General features: G+C 33.2%; 1 protein-coding gene across 1 annotated transcript; it reads right to left on the bottom strand.

The window, feature by feature from the left end:
• Nucleotides 1-9,771: 9,771 nt before the first annotated feature.
• LOC111629761 (40S ribosomal protein S3-A-like) lies at nt 9,772-17,759 on the bottom strand. The gene is made up of 5 exons (XM_023373672.1): nt 17,664-17,759; nt 12,599-12,823; nt 10,350-10,444; nt 10,072-10,259; nt 9,772-9,995 (listed from the first exon to the last, which is right to left on the bottom strand). Exons 1-5 carry the CDS (start codon nt 17,691-17,693, stop codon nt 9,820-9,822), a joined length of 714 nt encoding a protein of 237 aa, XP_023229440.1. The 5' UTR covers nt 17,694-17,759; the 3' UTR covers nt 9,772-9,819.
• Nucleotides 17,760-18,178: the final 419 nt, after the last annotated feature.

Below are 18,178 nucleotides of genomic sequence, written 5' to 3'. Positions count from 1 at the left end.
AAAGTAGGCTTCCCCGCAACGATTGCCCTATTTACAGTACATCGTATGACGTAACACGATTAAATATATGGAAAATAACAATTATTTAATTATATAATTAAACTTTAAAGTCAATGGTAAACGTAATACTCACCGCTTTTTCTAAATGGGACTGTGCCAAGTCGGTATTCTTCGTATATTGAAGCAGTATATTACCGAGTTGCAAGTGAGTTCGCGCTTCTACTCTTTGATGTAGCTTAAGATTAAAGACGGAAACCAGACACTGAATGCAATTCCTTATATTCGGTGGATTCATGGTGCGAAATTCTTCCGCCAGTGCTAACAACGCATAATAACAAGCGTGTTGAGTAGTCGCCATCTTGCCTTCTTCCCCGACCTCGCTGCTGTGACGTCACGGCACTAGTTCGTCGGCTGACATTTTCATTCCTTCATAATGAGTTGGAGAAAATTAAACAAATTCGTACGAAATTGTAAAAGTATTGATTGGGTTTTAGTTTACATTAATAGTAACGTATCGATTGGACTGGAGTTCAATGTGTATGGATCATCGAGTGCATTCGGAAATCGTGTTCTCGAGTCGGAGTATCGAATGTTTGTTCGAAGAAGGTAAACGAATTGTCGAAGGCGTCGTCCAAAAAATAAATAAAAATTGATATTAATCGTATTTTATTCGAAATATAATAAAATGTGAAATTATATATTGTGTAATAAATTAAAAATAATAATAATAAATAATATAGTTGAGTCTATTTTACAGGAGCGGTCAAGGTGGCAGCCTACCGCTCTGCGGAATCCGGGTTCGAATCCGGATGGGTAGAAAAATCCAGAGGAATTTTTCGGATATGTCGGGCCCCGTTCCTCACAACCCGGTCGCCCCATTGTGGGCCTGGTCGAACCCATATGGGCTTGATAAAAGAGGCTCTCTTAGTGCACACAGGGCGGAAAGATTTAAAAAAAAAAAAAGTCTACTTAACAGAGTAACGGATAAGAGAGCAGTTAGCTTAATAGAGCATTTTCCCGATTTTATCCTCTAAGTTTTACATTAGAGGAATTCCCGTTAGCAGAGCATGGAAAGTAAAACGCGCCGTGTAGGTGATGTTTTTAGAGCATCAGTCAGTGTAAACTAGTCGATATCGCAGGAAATTTACTTGCAATCGAAGGTTCGTCAAAAGGTCTGACCTTGCGTCCACCCTTTGATTACAGGAAAATTTGTATCGATATTGACTCGTTTCCTCGGGCTTTATAAGGGTCCATCTTTAATCTTATGGTACATCAGCGCCCAAGGCACACGGCGCTAGCGCTCTCTACACTATAGTATTTGTTGAGATTTTGTGAAATCTTTCATTAGTCAGGTTTTGAATAAACGGACGTCAAAAGTCGACTTATTGGTACTTTTAACGCAAATCTATTTTTCCGTGTACTTCCGTCCTTTGATAGGTCCTCAATCTTTCTTTTCTCTTATATTTCGTGTGAATAAAAATGATTAAGATAAATAAACACTACGGCTTCATTCCAAACACAACACCATTAAACCTCGCATCGAAATCCTTTTACTGATAGTGTTACTGTCATTCTAATTGGACACAAGGGGAGCAATGAAAGTGTTTACCTTCAAACGTGTCATAAACTGTATAAGACTGAAAAAACAGATTATTGAAAAACTGCTTAATAACGGGAAATTTATGACCACAGAAACATTTGAGAAAATTGTATCTTAAACTAGTTAACTTAAAGTCGGGATTTCTTTATCTTTCAAATTCGATTTAACGAGTTTTCATTGTATGAACAAACAGCGCAGATCACATATAGGCCTTCATCTCGAGGGAACAAGATAAGAAGTGAGTAGCGACCATATTTCAGAGGTCACGCGACCTTACTTCAGGGTGTTACTGTACTTGTTTTTATACTGCATATCCCATTAGACAGCATTCAGAAATTTTGGAGCAAGGATATTTGCATCTTTTCACATTTCTGAGAACAGCCGAATGCCCGAGAAGTTCAGATGATAGCTTATCGCTCTGAGAAACTTGGATGGGTCGAAGAAACCCCAGGAATTTTTCGGATATATTGGATCTCATCCTTCGCCACATTGTGGGCCTGGCCGAAATCATAATGAAATTGCTAAAAAGAAAAGCTTTCTTAGTAGTGACTACAAAGCGGAAAAAAATATTTTAAAATCTATTTCTGGACAGAAGAGAAAGTAATGTGACTATGCTGTGTTTACTGATTATGCGATAGAACAATAATACTGATAATATACGAATGGAAACCAATATGTAAATACAGTAGAATTATGTGACAATGAAATTTAACGTTTTCAAATGTATTATAAATTGCATGGAACTCCTAAGACTTAATGCAGTGATCCCAGAGAACTCTCTTTTAAGAACACTCGACAGTATATACACAGAAAAATATGTTAGCATAAGCGAATAACTATAAAAACGGAATTTTATAATTGGACGAATCAAAAATTAAAATTTACTTTAATTAGTTTTCCTTTACTGGTTTTGTAGACTTTAAAGAATTAAAAGCTATTGGTTTTCTTTAGTAACACATCCATCACACAAGGAACAGTTGTTGATATAGTTTTTAGAAACTATAGCTTTTAATTCTTTAAAGTTTAAAAATTAATTTTTCACCATTATCATCATAACAAGCTCAGTGATATTAAAATTAGTTCAATCTCGTGTAATTACATTATTAATAAATAATGAGTAAGATTTTTAAAAATGTATTCGCTTCTAGAACCTATTTTTTTTCCTCGGTTCATTTTCTACTCTTTTCGCCCCGTGGGCACCAAGAGGGCCCTTTTTTTAGCAAGTTCATTACGGATTCGGCTAGGTCACCAATGAGGCGGCTAGGTGACGAGGAACGGGCATGACATATCCGGAAAGGCTACCTTCAGCAAAATTCCTGGGATTTGTCTTGTCTTGTATCAGCTAGTTGGAGATGAGCTTCTCAACTATATCTCCCCATGGTAAAGTGTGACGTAATTGTCACGTAATGTGTTTATGATGGTAGTTACGCGGGGAATAATGCCTCCCGGGAAGTATATTACGGGTAACTGACCCCTATTCAGGCATTACAGACATGGAGAAAACCCGGAAAACTCCGCTTGGCCAGCCCGTCCGAGCGAGGCACGAACCCACGACCGAACTCACAGTATTCAGTGAACGGAACCGCTTAGCGCTGGTGGGCCTTCAGGGATTTATCGGCCCGTCCGGATTCGGTCCCCAGAGCGGTAGATAGCCACCTTAACCGTTCGGCCATCCGGCCCTCCTACTTGCAACACTAATAAACGCAATGCAGTATTCATTAACTAATTATTAAAAATATTAGCAATATTTTCTTTAAATATAGATTATAACCGCAGTTTATTTATTTAATAATAATTATTAGAATTAAAATATTTTAAAATTTGGCGAATTTTTGGCGTAATTAAAAAAATCGAAAGTTAGTAAAACACTAACGCCACACAGCGGAAAATTAACGAACGATTCGTCATACCTCGCCTTGCCTGACACGCCTTTAATTAAGCCGATCGTCGTCGAGATGGATAATGAAAACAAAACAGAAATGAATAATACAGAAGAGCAGCCAACGAGGGAAACGACGCAAACCGATCACCTAAATAAGAAACTGCTGTGTTCGTTTTTGGACAGATTAAATCAAGAATCTTTACTGCCGACGGTCGAAAGGATCGATACCAGCGAACCCGAACCAAATGATCCTCAAGGATGATTGCAATAGTTTTATAATGTAATTAACTGTTCTTGTATATGTTAAAACTACGAAATTTCGGTTTATTCTGTTAAAATGGCTGATGATTAGCATGACTATGAGAACACACGTGCTGTTTTTTTTGTATTGTTTCTATTGTACATTTTTTTACATTGTTTAAATACAAGATGAAAAAAGAATAATTAGAATTATAAAGCTATTGATATTCTTCAGCAGGAACACAATTCATTATTACTGTTGTATTACACGTGAAAACATGTTTAAACATTGTCTCGGGAGAAATTTTTCATCTGTGTAGTGTTTCTGAGCGCTTGCTCGTCATCGGGCTCTTTATGAGGTGGTCGGGACCTTATCGGAGCTGTAGACCGTGCCCATGGGATAAAAAGTCAGATGTCCGAACTTCTCATTCCTAATTGCAATTTACTCATCGTTGTGGCATGTTGTTCAAGTTTAACAATCTATATACAGGTTCTTTATGTAGTAAAATAAACATCTCCATTCAATCTTATAGATTTCAGATTAAGAAACTAATGATTGACATTGAGTGCGAATATTTCTTTTTCGGTGACAATTGGGTAGATAAAACCACCACTTGAAACTGGGTAAACTTAATAAAGGCGGTGACCGAAACCAAAATCTGGCAGAAAAAGTAATGGAGATAATGTTTTGGCACGTGTTAAATAGGCATTAATTGGGTAGATTGTTAAAAGCTAAACAGCATACCATGATAATTACAAAAATGCTTGAAAACTTTTATCTTTTCCTTTTATCCTCTTGAGAACCATTGGGATACTTAGTTAATTATTTTAACAATACACTAGATTTTTTCTTCATCTAGTTAGTAGATTTCAGGACTACGATAACATCTGTGGTAAATAATTATATAGGAATACTAGTTTATACCATTCTAATAAACCATATATTACATTACAACACTTTAATAGTTATCATCTGTAATTTTAATAAAAGAAAATACAATCTGTAAAGCTTTGTATGATTTGAATCAATTTTTATACTTACTGACCAAAAAGTTACACACCCAGATAGAATTGTCTGATTACTGCAAAACTGCATCCAGTTAGGTCTCAGACAAGTATGCAAATGATCACAGTTGTGGTCCAATTGCAAGCCAGGTCAATGCTACTAGTGCCTTAAAATTTATTCCAGTGTGCTATAAAAAAAGCTCACTATTCAGAATTTTTGATGTAGTTGTTTGGAGTCTGAACACCAGGCATGCCTATACAATTCAAAGACATTACACAGTTCACAGTGAGAAAAGACATATCAGGATGAGCATTTTGTTGGCATCTGGACCATTTTGACCTGATTGAAGTGGTATTAGAGCATGAGGGCACACACATGGTAAACAGACTGGATGTCCAGACACCATCAGGAGAGATGATTAGAAGAAAATAATGACATCATCTTTGTATACCATCCAGACAAGTGTAAGTCTCAATATAGAACCCCCTTTCTTCTTATATCATTGGCAAACAATTAGCAGAGGTAAATTTGCATGCACGGTAACTGCTGTGTGTCCTGCCATTAGCACCTCAACATCATTTACAGTGGAGCCATGATAGATTAGCATGGACTGCTATGAACTTGGTATGTATTATTCAAGCCACAATATGAGATGTGTGTAAATCCGGTTTGAGAAGAATGTAATCAAAGTTCAACTGTCTAGCTCAAAATTTGAATGTTAATCCCTTAGAACACTTGAACCAGAATGCAAAATCAATCTTGACCACAAAAAAACCTTCCTCCAAGGAACTCTATGGATTTGAAAGAATTCCAGTCAAGAATTATAATTTAGATTTTACTGTTAGAAGGATTGTTGCAGTCACAAAATCTAAGGATGGACTTTCTATTTACCAAGAAGATAAATAAATATTTTTACAATCCAGACATTTTGTCAACAAGTGTATAACTAAATTTTGGAAAAAAAAGTAAACATTGCTTTTGAAATCAAACTTACGGGATTTGACGAACATTTTTCAAACATAGCATAGGATTAATAACCAGATTTTACTAAAAATTTAAAAACCAAGAAACTCAAAGAACAGCAGCTGAACAATTTAAGACAAATACAAATAAAATTAACAAAAATCTTTAATGTCTCTTCTCATTCTCACTTATGTGCAAACATCATAACTTCCTGTCTATAATCTGCTGGTGCAATTTTTCATTGACATAAATATTGTCTTAATTTGTGTAAGTTTGCATTGTCCTTTGCTGATGTATCATAAATCAGTTAATAAAATGATGCAATTCATAAGGACAATAATGAAAATGTATTTTCAAAGCTAGAAAAGAATTAAACAATTTTTTTGTGGATGCTCTGTTCTAACACATCAGGCCGTCTCATTATGCAGTCAGAATAAGAAAAAAAATAAAGCTCTGTGCTCACAGGGCAGAGTGGACAAAAAGGAAAAAAAAACCAAACAGAATGGTAGAATAATTAAGTGTAATACTGTAATGCAGCGATCCCCAACCTTTTTATTGCCGCGGACAGGACAGTTTGATAATTTTACCGCAGCCCACTGAGGGGGACGTTGATTGTTTATATTCTAGATTGATTTAATTTAATAATTTTAATTTAATTGTATTTAAACATGCCTTCAAAATAAAATACAGTTACACCAAAAAATGAATATAATGTGATTTAACATTTTAACTCACTAGAACGCTAAATCAATGAGAGCTTGTTTCATTGCAACGAGACGGTTCCCTCTGGGGGTAATAGGAGACAATGATACCCGAAGTGTGTTTCTTATGTCCAGTTTATTCTGTTGTTCCGTCGTCCATTAAAAGTCGCACAAACCCAAGGAAATACACCATAGTAAATAAAATGGAAATAATTTAATGTTCCTTGGGCAGCCCGGGAGTTGGAGACCACTGCTATAATGGATAATAAATGTACACTATGCAACAATGATTTGTATGTTTGTTTGTATTTAAATTTACATGCAATCTAAATTATACATAGCATCTTATAATTTTTGCATGTGACAGCAAATTGCATACACAACTTTTATTCCAAAAATGTTGAAGTGTGTTTGGGGTCTATTACACTTAAAACATATTTAAACAAAGATTGACTAGATGTCTATTGGAGGGCTGATGGACATGTAAATAACTGTTTCATTTACAAGAAATGGAATGGATAATTTGCCCAATACACAAACAACCAGAAGACATTCTCATCATGTCAAGATGACTTCCTGATGTAATAAAAAGTAAAATTTTAATATTTTGTGTGGTAAAATCACCACATATGTAATGGCCTATAATCTGCATTATGAAATCAAGAATTTAGCACATAATCAGGCAGGAAAATAAGGTAGTTTAAGCTTAATATATTTTAGAAAATTGAGTCATTAATATTTAAGTCATTAACAATATTTGATAAGTTGTGATTAACATTAATCTTAAAAATTGAGGATAATTATTAATATGAATAAGAACAAAAGGCAGCAAGATTAACAGGAGTTCATGAGTTTGGGTAAACAATTTACAGTAAGCATGATTACTAAATTTAAATTTCAAGTTTTGTTATATGCTTCTTCCAGATCTACAATTTTTGCTCAACGTTGTCAGGCACACATATACATCATATGTGCGAGATCTTTTTTCTTGTCGCCCTTTGGTGAGATGGAGCTACAAGTCCCTCCAGATACTTACACCTGAACTATTTTAATTATGATCATATCTGAATATTTGTCATTTTTAGTTCTATGCCTATAAATCAGGTTTTAGTTTAAATGACAAATACATATTCTTCATTGTAGCAGGAACTAGTATCTCTTAGATATTCATTAACATATTTGTATCAAGTACATTTGTCTAAGGCATTCAAAATCCACATACAATTGTGGCCAAAACCTTTTTGACAAAAATTAATCAAATACATTTTATTTTCAATTAGTTAAGTGAAGGTAACTTTGATTCCTTTTGACCTTACTCATTAATCCATTTACCTGTTTGCAAAACTATAATGTGTTCACAATTTTTTGATCTCATTGTAGGTTATTTTTTTGGTAACTTCTAAGATGGTTTTGTTACAGAATGTATAATTAAACATTGATCTCTCTTTCTGATTACGAAGTATCAAGTTCCTAAATTCAATACATGCCAAGATTATTTATATCCTACAATTAAAGGTAATTTTGTTATTAAAAATAAAATTTTACAGAAAAAAAAAATGTTTATATAGCTTATTATATCCTTAATGATAACATGCTATTTACAAGGAAATCAGAAAGGATATTTATCAGATATTTGTGCTTGGCTTTGTTACTTTCAGACAGGTCAACCATTGTATTGTGTTGAAAAGTGATTCACTTGGAAATTAAATTAGATATCACAAACACTATAGATACTAAAACATTTTTTATATATATTTTTCACATCTTAATGTTATTCATTTTTGCAATAGACTTCTAGAAGGCCTACTTTAAAGCACTAAATGAACTATTCATAAGAATATACTCAAACTTATACAATAAAAAAAAGAGAATATTTCATCATTGTTTTTGTTTTTATATAAATTTAGCATTCTGGTGAGGAATTTGGTTCTTCAAAAGTACAGCACACTAAAATTCTTAAAGCTGTAAAGATTGTTAAACAAGTTGCAATGTTCAATTTTGCTATTTTTAACTTTTATTTTACTGGTATCCACATCTTAAAATATATTCAAGATTATAACACCACCATTAAATAGTGTATATACAGTGACAACTAGGTCTAAATTTCAATATTAACTACTACTATCAAGAAGCCAGTTAAGAAAGCTAAAAGATTTCTAACATAAAAGAACTTAAAACAGATCTGCATATAGACTGCTGTTTTAATAGGGTGACCAGATTTTTTTGGCAAGTCTGAGGACAAGTGTCAATCATCACTTTTTAGATATAGTAGCAGCCTGATTATACTGTATAAGTACTATACTGTACAGTACATACATGACCGAGACCTAAATGTTGGCTACATTCAGCAGACTCAACAGTTGTAACTGAGCAAATCAGCAGCTGTTACATAGCAATCTGGATCTGCTGAACGATGAGTGACTTTGAATTGGAACAAAAAGTCATTAGTCACTTTCAGCTAGTGTAAATGAAAGACGCTACCAAATGTGATGTCAAAACAGCTACTGTAGAGGGCGTTCAGCAGAAAAATACTCAATAGCTCTGGAACTGTTGAGTGTGCTGAATGCAGCCATTTTAATTTTGATTGAGCTTGTTTGCTTCAATCAAATAGCTCTCCTTCAATAAGGTTTATGTTTTTTTTTTTTGAGCTGCAATTTGAAAGATTTGTTAACATATAAATTCCCACTATCAGCTGTCTGTCCTTCCTTAATCTTGAGAATGGAGTTAGATGAAAGTTGAGATCAGATATGGATAGCTCAGTGGCAGGACCTGATTAACTAGACATGAACTTCTGCTTTGGACTGGAAATCACATTATTTCAATTCAAAAATTTTCCTTGAAAAGAGTTAGATAGCAATAGATCACTGACATGACCAACAGAAAACGTATGATGTACAGGGGTAAGAGACTACTAAAAAAATTGAGAATACTGATGGAAAATTGCAGCCCAGCATTGTGAAAATGCCAAAATAAATTATTGCTCATTCTCGTTTCAAATTTGGGTCCTTTTCAGGCATTTCCCCCAAAAATTACCTGGAAATACTGAAGAAATTGAGCATGTCCTCTAATGGGAAAACTGTGGTAGTGACCAGATTACAGTAAAAAAAAAAAAAAAAGGACTGTCTCTGGAAATTAAGGTGACCATCCGTCCTCAGTCTTAATTTTCAATATTGAACCATCTGGTGTAGTAGTGCATTAAAGCTCAAATTATTTACAAAGCAAGAGCAAATATCCTATACTGTAAGTGACAAGCACTCATTTCATATTCAGACCAGAAAGAAGTGCCTAAATTTTAGCATTTTTAAAGACAGAGAAACTTAGAAAAAAATTTATAAACAAACATATTTCTTGGAAGTTCAGATTTCAGAAAATAAAAATCAATTTGTTCCACAACTTCATTTTTATTAGAAATGCCAAAATAATTACATTATACTGGTGCAACTACAGATGGCTTATCACTTTTAGGTTCACTATAGGGTTGTGGTGGCTGATCTTCCTCCTTTGGTTCCACAATCCTTACGTGATCGGGCAATGGTCGTTTGGGTCCGGTCTTTCCGTTCTGATCGTATGGCAACATAATTTTTACTTTTATGCCAAGTACACCTGGGAAGAAAAATTTTGAAGGTCACTCTTGTGGATTTATTTTAAATACCTGAATTTTTTTGAATTCACAAAATACCTTGTCTTAACAAAACATGACGAACAGCAGTTTCAACATAATCATTAGTGGGTTCGCCACTATGAATCATCAGACCATCTACAAACTTCATAGACTTGGCTCTTTGTCCTCTGAGTTTCCCAGAAACTACAACTTCACATCCCTTAGCTCCACTTTCCATAATAAATCTCAATACACCATAGCATGCTCTGAAAATTTTAGTTTTAGATTAAGTAATTAAAAAGAAATTATACATATATATATATATATATATATCTTTTACTAAAACAAAAACCTACCTTCGTACTGCCAATCCTCCAATCAACTTGTACCGAAGAGATTCGCATTGTGCAATGGCACAGAGACCACGAGAAGCAACCTTCTCTGCATACAACTACAATTAAAAGAGTAAATATTTAAAATCATCATCATTATAATTATATTACAGACTGGCTAGAGAGAGTGATTTATTAATTACACCCATTTTACAAGGAAAAAATAGTCTAGTAGGGCCAATAAATCACATGAAAAAATATATCTTAGAGAACATTTCCATCTCCATTTTTTTTTTTTGACAAAAGTTTTCAGCTTCTTTGAAATTAAAGCTGGAAATTACTCTAAAGTGTATTTTTTGTGTGATTTAAATCTTGGTTTTGAGTCAATAAAGTGATTTTTCATAATTTTATAAATACTTGGAGTGTTTCTGGATTTTAAAGTAAAAATCTATTTGATCCACAACAGCTAAGAATTAAACTTAATATCCAATATAGGTCATGAACATACCATAATTACAAGATATTATTTCACACAAGTGAACTACTTGTACAGGCAGTCTTCAACTTTCATACAATGTTATCCTAAAAATGTGGATGAAGTCAAACAGTACAGTTGCATGCTATAACAGTCAAAAGGAAGTACTGTATTATCAAATCTCTTTAGGTAGGAAAGTTTGTTTTTACAGTGAATATGTTAGAATCATTGATGTTCATCAATACATAACAATACATTCATGTTTCCTCATAAGCTATCAATACTTCCATTTTCTTAAATCTACTATATTAATCTGTACCAGGAATGGCAAACATTTTTAGTGTGCCATACAGCAAGTATATATATATTTAAAAATGGTGCAATCCAAAATTTTATACTTCAAACAACAATATTTAAAGAAATTAAATAAACATGCTTTAATTAGAATAAATTTAAAGAAACTGATTGAAAAAGACTGTTGCTAAGTTGAAATTATATAATTTGTGTGCCAGATGATTTCTCCTGAAATGCTACTTTGGGCATGTGCCATAGGTTTGTCATCCCTTATCTGTACACATCAACCATTCTCATTTTCTACTCTGTTGTTGAAAGCAGAAACAGCTTGTGACAACAAAACAAGCTAAAATATTTTTAAATTCAATTTTATAGATCATTTCTATGATACAAGAAAATATATTTCTGTATTATTTTTTCACAGATTGAAACAGAACTTTACAGTTTACAAGAATCATTACTTTGACATCAATTCACCAGATTAACTAGCCAGATAAACAGTATAATCAGCCATGCAGATCATCCAGCCAAAAGAGTACCTGGAAAACACTAAGTAATGTTAATTCTTTACATGTTAAAGATCTAACCTATCATATCCCTCCTCTTGTTCAACAGTACACAATTCAAATAATGGTTTTTTGAAATAATGTAACACCCATTTATTCCAAAGATTTACACTCACGCAACACATTGAGAGTAGTTCTATATATTAAAGTGAATTTAACTTTGAGATTAAATGCATGTGATTGATCTGAAAGTAACCCACAGAATAAAATAACACAAATACTCAATATCTTAAATTCCAATGTCAGATAAATTTTAATTGCACAGAATTAAAATCTTTGCCAAGGCTCAAAAGCAGAGATTCATTATAATATATTTGCACAATTACTAACCAAATGGCAATATTCAATTAACCTGCAATCAAATGCACTTACTTTTAAACACATGTACATGCATATCATGATTTTCTGCCAATTTTTCAATGTATAATTACAATGTACACAATTGCCAATCCTCAAATTTGGGTGATTCTGAAAGTCTTGTAAGTTGTTTAATTGTTACTTGTTCTCCTAACAATTCTTTAGCAGTAAGCATAAATTTTGCTGAAGGGAACTAATCACATAGGGAACAGTTAGGCACATAGTCAATTACTGGTGTATTCCCTGTGTGATTAGTTTCTGCCAGCAAAATTTGTCCTGTAATGTGCTTTCTCTGCACATACCAAATTCAATGCCATACATTGTTTAGTTTATGAGATATTGTTTTGTTCACAGAATAATGCCCTTGACTAGGCTTCCATAACCCTTCAAACTTGATGGATAGGCTGCACAGATAAAGAAGTGAATTTGCCAAAAAATGTCTGCATAAAACTAGTAATTGTGGAAAATCACCACTAGTTCATGTGATTGTGAGTTAAAATATGTTTGATTATTAAAACAATCACGTAAAACTTGGCTGGTCCTCCTAACACGAAAATAAATTTGTAAAATGAGATATTTACCTCAACTGTTCCTTCAGGAAAGTTAAATCTCTTTTGAACTACAGATGTCAATTCTCTTATTCTCCTTCCCTTTTCTCCCAATACACTTTGAGTTCGGGTAGCAAGGATGATAATCTCCGTTCGTGTTGGAGTAACTCTAACTTCAACTCCACTGTATCCATCTTCAGCAAGTTCACGACGCAAGAATTCATTTAATTCTGCTTTAAAAACACCATCTGCAACAAACTGTAAGTGAAAATTGTTAATGATTGCATCAAAACAGGTAATAAAACAAATTCATTAATCGACTAACCTAGATAAAAATCTACAGATAACTAAGATAATGTATTTAAAAGAACTGCAATGTAAAATTGGAGTTATTAAATTATAACGATTTTTGTCAAAACAGGTAAAGATCTACAATATGGCAGAAAGTTAGAGATGAGATCTATAACTTGCCTATGCCTTTCTCATTTGGTAGTGATCAATCAAATAGTGTTTATCAAATGCAATTCTGACATCATCCTCACATGTTCACATTATGGTATAGTCTTACTTTCATAACTGATCTACGATCTTTTCCATCTGATCCATGTTTTCAACATCATTGTCTCATTTCTTACCTGGGATGTGAATATCCCAGAAATGCTTACTCAGTCCATCCATTTCAACAAATTGAAGTCTTGATAAAAATTACTTTTAGAAAATTTATATGTAGACTGCATATACATGTATAAGAGCTGTCCATAAATGATGTTCACACTGGAAGGGAGGGAATTAGGGCAAGTTGGACGAGGAGGAGATGAGAGGTTGAGCTTCAGTGGATGTCTGTTTATCTCACCGAGGCCGAGTGTTAGAGCCTCTTCTATGTGGCTTACAGAATTCTTTGTTCTCAAAATTTGATCAATCAATTTTCAATTTTCCATTAATTGCAATGAGAGTTCATGACTTTGTTTTCGATATACCGGAGTTAAAAGTTCCTTTAAAAACACAGAAAAAATATCCAATTAAAAACACAAGTTTAAAAATCGGAACTGACAATGCCATAGATGTCTTCTTTCCATCTATCCTTACCACTTTTATCTATTTACTAGAAGCAGGCACTGCTACCATGTAGATTTTCAGCTGCTCCCTGGTGATGAATCTTTGCAAAATAATTTTAATTGTGTTGCCACCTGATGGAATTCTACAATTAAAATTGCAAAACAATTTAAATTGTAGAATTCCATTGAATGTTCTCAAATGTTTTGAGTTCACAGACCAATTTCCCCCCTCTCATTCCAATACCACATGCACCAATACTTTTGTGAAATTAAATTATTACAAGTAAAACAGCAAAACTGTACTTGGGACAAGACTATGTCTCGGAGATGGAATCACTTTGATGCTCAAGGCAGGCCTCGTTCTCCTATCTTCTTTGATATCACTGCTTTTGGGCACCATCATTCAAACTTCGCGGCCACGTCCATGATGCATCTTCAATGAAATTAAACCTATCTAATTTCAAAATTTCTCTCCGTTGCATGTCAGCCCGGGTTGAATTTTTGTCCATGCATAATGAAAAGTTCCCGTTTTTGAAAAAATAATCGTGGCTGTTGTATCATACAAAATTATTTTTTTATTTTGCACAAACAATATACAGTTTAACCCAATTATAATGTCATCGAATGTAACGACAACCCTAATATAACGTCAAATTTTTATTGGTCCTACGATTTTACTATACTAGATAATGTTAAAAAAACCCACTTGTAACGACATAAAACTGTTTTAACGTCATATTTGAAGTACTCCCAAATTTACAAAATTAGATTACAAATTTTATTTAACATAGAAGAAACGTGTTCGGTCCTAAGGTCAGAGTTCATTTCTTAGAATGACTGTGGGTGGTACTCTTCCCTACCCAAGTTTGGTGGGGTGAGGTGGCTGTTTTGCCTATTTGTAGAAGAGGGTCACCATTTTGTATTTTATTTTGACTTGATTCTCAGTCTCCTGACTACCTATGAGTCTGGATTTTTTTATGCGCAAATGATTTGGGCACCTAATACTCTGTGCCAAATATCAACTCTTGGCGTGTACTCCTTCATACCTCTATGCTGGTAAGAACATTGGGCAGTACGATTTTATAAACAACATATAGTCTTGTCAATAAATGAATCAGCACTTGTTCACAGAGCACAATTTGAGCAGCATTGCAAGATCTGGCTATCCTTTTATTAGTTTGGCGTAAAAAATATTTAGCACATTGGCTACTTTTTGGGCTACATATTATTTATAAATACATTATTTGAATAAAAATGCACTTTAAAATGGTGTTTTGTCATTTTTCATTAATTAGAGACCCAAATAAAACAAATATTTGTGTTTTCCAAATAAATTTTTTGTTTGTCTGCTTTATAATAAATGGAATTTATCTATTTCTAAGTAAAAATAGAGTATGTATTGGCTTAATTAATAAAGGAATCTATTAGTCAACTTTCAAATTAATTAAATAATTATAGTTTGATAAATCGTTTGTAATAGCAAATTAATAACTATTAAGAGTATTACATAGCAAAATTATTTTTTTTATAGTTCGTCATGACAAGATCATTTGTTGCGTAACTTGTTAAAATCTACTTTGCAGATAAAATGAGTGTTCTGGACATAAAATATATGCACACGCGGTAATTTACTGAGTCTTGCGATCTTTATTTCCAATCAATTTACAGAACTGTAAATTGACCAAAAACATTTATTATGAGTAAACTTATTGCTAGAAAAGCACGAATGGTGTGTTTTTTTATTTATTTTATTGTCAAATCTCGGGTTATTAAAAAGGAACTTTTTGAGTTGGTTAATTTTTAAAAATTTTTGGCTACAAACACTAAAAATGGGGATTACAGTGATACCCCGAACTTATGCGATAGGTGGGACCGAGCAATAACTGCATAAGTGGAATTCGTGTAAGTCGGGGTATAATTTCGCAATTTGTGTAAAATTCAAGTCGGATGTATGTAAGCTAATAAATGTTCTCATTAATCTTATCTCGTCTTTTGATTCATTCACGGTTACAAGAAATCACCACATAGAATCTTTCAAGTCTCTGTAGATATAACAAACACAGAATAAATTGTAATTATGCGTTGATTCTGCGCGACACATCCGAATGTGTAGGCTAAAGAATAATGTGGGGGGAGTGAGTAATCAAGAGCTGCTTGGCGCTCAAAGAAAAGACGAATCGACAAGATTTAAAAATCGCATAACTCCAGGTTCACATAAGTCAGGGTATTACTGTATATAGATTACCACCTATGGAATCTTGGTACTTTGAGTATATATCTGAACTGAGGGGACCGATACGAGTTCAACGATACCCTACTTTTGGACCGGAGACGAAAAATAAGAAAGTTATCATGCAGACGATACCATAGTTGCTAGTACCACCATCTTGCAGTAAAGTCTGCAAACCATTAAAAAAAGCACCAAGAAACACAAGAAATTGCACAAACAGTCAAGCATCACTTCCTTTTTTTGTTCTTTTGTTCAAGAACTATCGTGAATCAATAACTAGTGACATTAAACACTTGGCACAATTTGCATGAACAGTCAAACGCCACCTAGTGAAAAACTAAAATGGCATAGAATGCATTGTGAAAGGCAAGAAATTAACTTAAAGCTTTATTAACTTGTAAAATATCCAAAGTAATTGTATTTCTGTTTATCCTTTTTATAAATAACTTAAATGATACGTAAATACTTCAAATTAACAGATGGAAGCGGCATTCATGTTTTTGGATACGTGTATAATCCATCATCATCCACACAAAGAAATCGGGAAAAACTTTCTTATTTTTCGTCTCTGGTCCAAAAGTAGGATACCGTTGAACTCATCTTGGTCCCAAGTTCAAATATATACTTGAAGTCCCAAAATTCCATAGACGGTAATCTATAGTACAGCCCTAAAAACATTTGGCAATGCTGAATTTTAGTAGTATTGTGCTAGAGTATACAGAAGCAAAGTTCAATTTGTCACAAGCAAAGAGTTTCAGCATCAAGTTAGTTTTTAATTTTTTCCTATGAATTGTTGTTAGTGAATAGTTAAAATAACAACAAGATTTCTCCAATTATTTATTTTTTGACTATAAGAAGAAACAAAGATAAATGTCTTGCTATTGACAATAATTCTATTATGATGTAGATTATCATGATAAATATTAGTCAGATGCAACAAAAGATATCAAATGCTTGATATAAACATCGTCAAGAACAAATTCTTCTGCAAGAAGAATAAGTTGTCCAGAAACATGTTAGATTTCCTGTGGCTGGGGAGAGTTACATTTTGCCGTAGTCACACAACCGAGTGACATCGAAGCGATATTGAGCAACATACTTTGTGTGTCCACAAGCCACCGTGTCGATCCACGACAACAAGTTTAAGCAATGGTGTCTTGAATTGGGTACAGTCAGTAAATATTCATATAATTTTTTTGTTTATAGCAATTTACATATGGATAGCCCAGAAAAAATTGTGCGTATTTTGGAAATGTCTATTAAATATGTCTCCTTTAAAAATAAAATACATCATGGTCTTAATAGAAATAATTACCAACAAGGGGATTGAGGACTATATTGGATTTGATAACTAACTTACCGATACTGTGATTTCTGTGTACTATTCTCAGAGGATTCATGAACTCTGACCACTTAAGGCATTATTGCCAATTACAGTTACACTGTTTTTGGTCAATATCACATATTATAATTGTAGGAGAAATCATATGGTTATTATATGTATATAATTTGTAAAATCTGATAAATTTTTTTAGTTAAAGCTTTATTAACTGGTAAAATATCCAAAGTAATTGTATTTCTGTTTATCCTTTTTATAAATAACTTAAATGATACGTAAATACTTCAAATTAACAGATGGAAGCGGCATTCATGTTTTTGGATACGTGTATAATCCATCATCATCCACGCAAAGAAATCGGGAAAAAACAGCATAAATTTACTTAATGTAATAACACATCGAGCTTATCATATATAATTTGTTATATATAGAAAATATTTATCATCACATCCATAAATTTCTTATGAAAATTACCTTTCTCTTCTTCGATATTTGCGACGCCATCTTTACACACAGACGAAAGACCCAGAATTCCCTTTGCTTTATACTTCACTGACTATAGTTAACTATCTTAGTAAATAGCCCAATATTAGCACAAAAAATAAATAAATAAATGAGAAGGTTATTAAATTTTTAAAATGAATTAAAAATAAAAATTAATATTTTTCGATTATTAAAAATTAATAGAAAAAATTTATAATTGTATTTATTATGTTCTTTTTTATTAACTCTCCACCCTGTGGGAACTAAGAGGGCCCATTTTTAACATGCCCATTATGGGTTCGGCCGGGTGGTGAGGGACGAGGCATGACCAGAGTCGGTAGGTTAATCTACCGACTCTGGTTGAGTTAATTGTTTGACTAGTATCTTCGCCACAACCTCATCTCTCGGCATGGGCATCCGCATAAAATTTTCCAGGGAGGGATAATTAGTCTACAAAACAAATAATTGATTTTAAAAATAATTCCAGTAGACATTAATTAGGATAA

This window comes from Centruroides sculpturatus, unplaced genomic scaffold (assembly GCF_000671375.1).
Source record: "Centruroides sculpturatus isolate CEXI.00-Female unplaced genomic scaffold, Cexi_2.0 scaffold541, whole genome shotgun sequence".
Lineage (NCBI taxonomy): Eukaryota > Metazoa > Arthropoda > Arachnida > Scorpiones > Buthidae > Centruroides > Centruroides sculpturatus.
Note: the sequence above shows the minus strand (reverse complement) of the source record. Positions and strands in the feature narration are given on the sequence as shown.

Coding starts and splice junctions, on each gene's coding strand:
- LOC111629761 (XM_023373672.1), bottom strand. CDS start 17,693: ATGGCGTCGCAAATATCGAAGAAGAGAAAG. Junction 10,445..12,598: donor TTCCTGAAGGAACAGTTGAG/GTAAATATCTCA, acceptor TTTTAATTGTAG/TTGTATGCAGAGAAGGTTGC. Junction 10,260..10,349: donor GGAGGATTGGCAGTACGAAG/GTAGGTTTTTGT, acceptor TAAAATTTTCAG/AGCATGCTATGGTGTATTGA.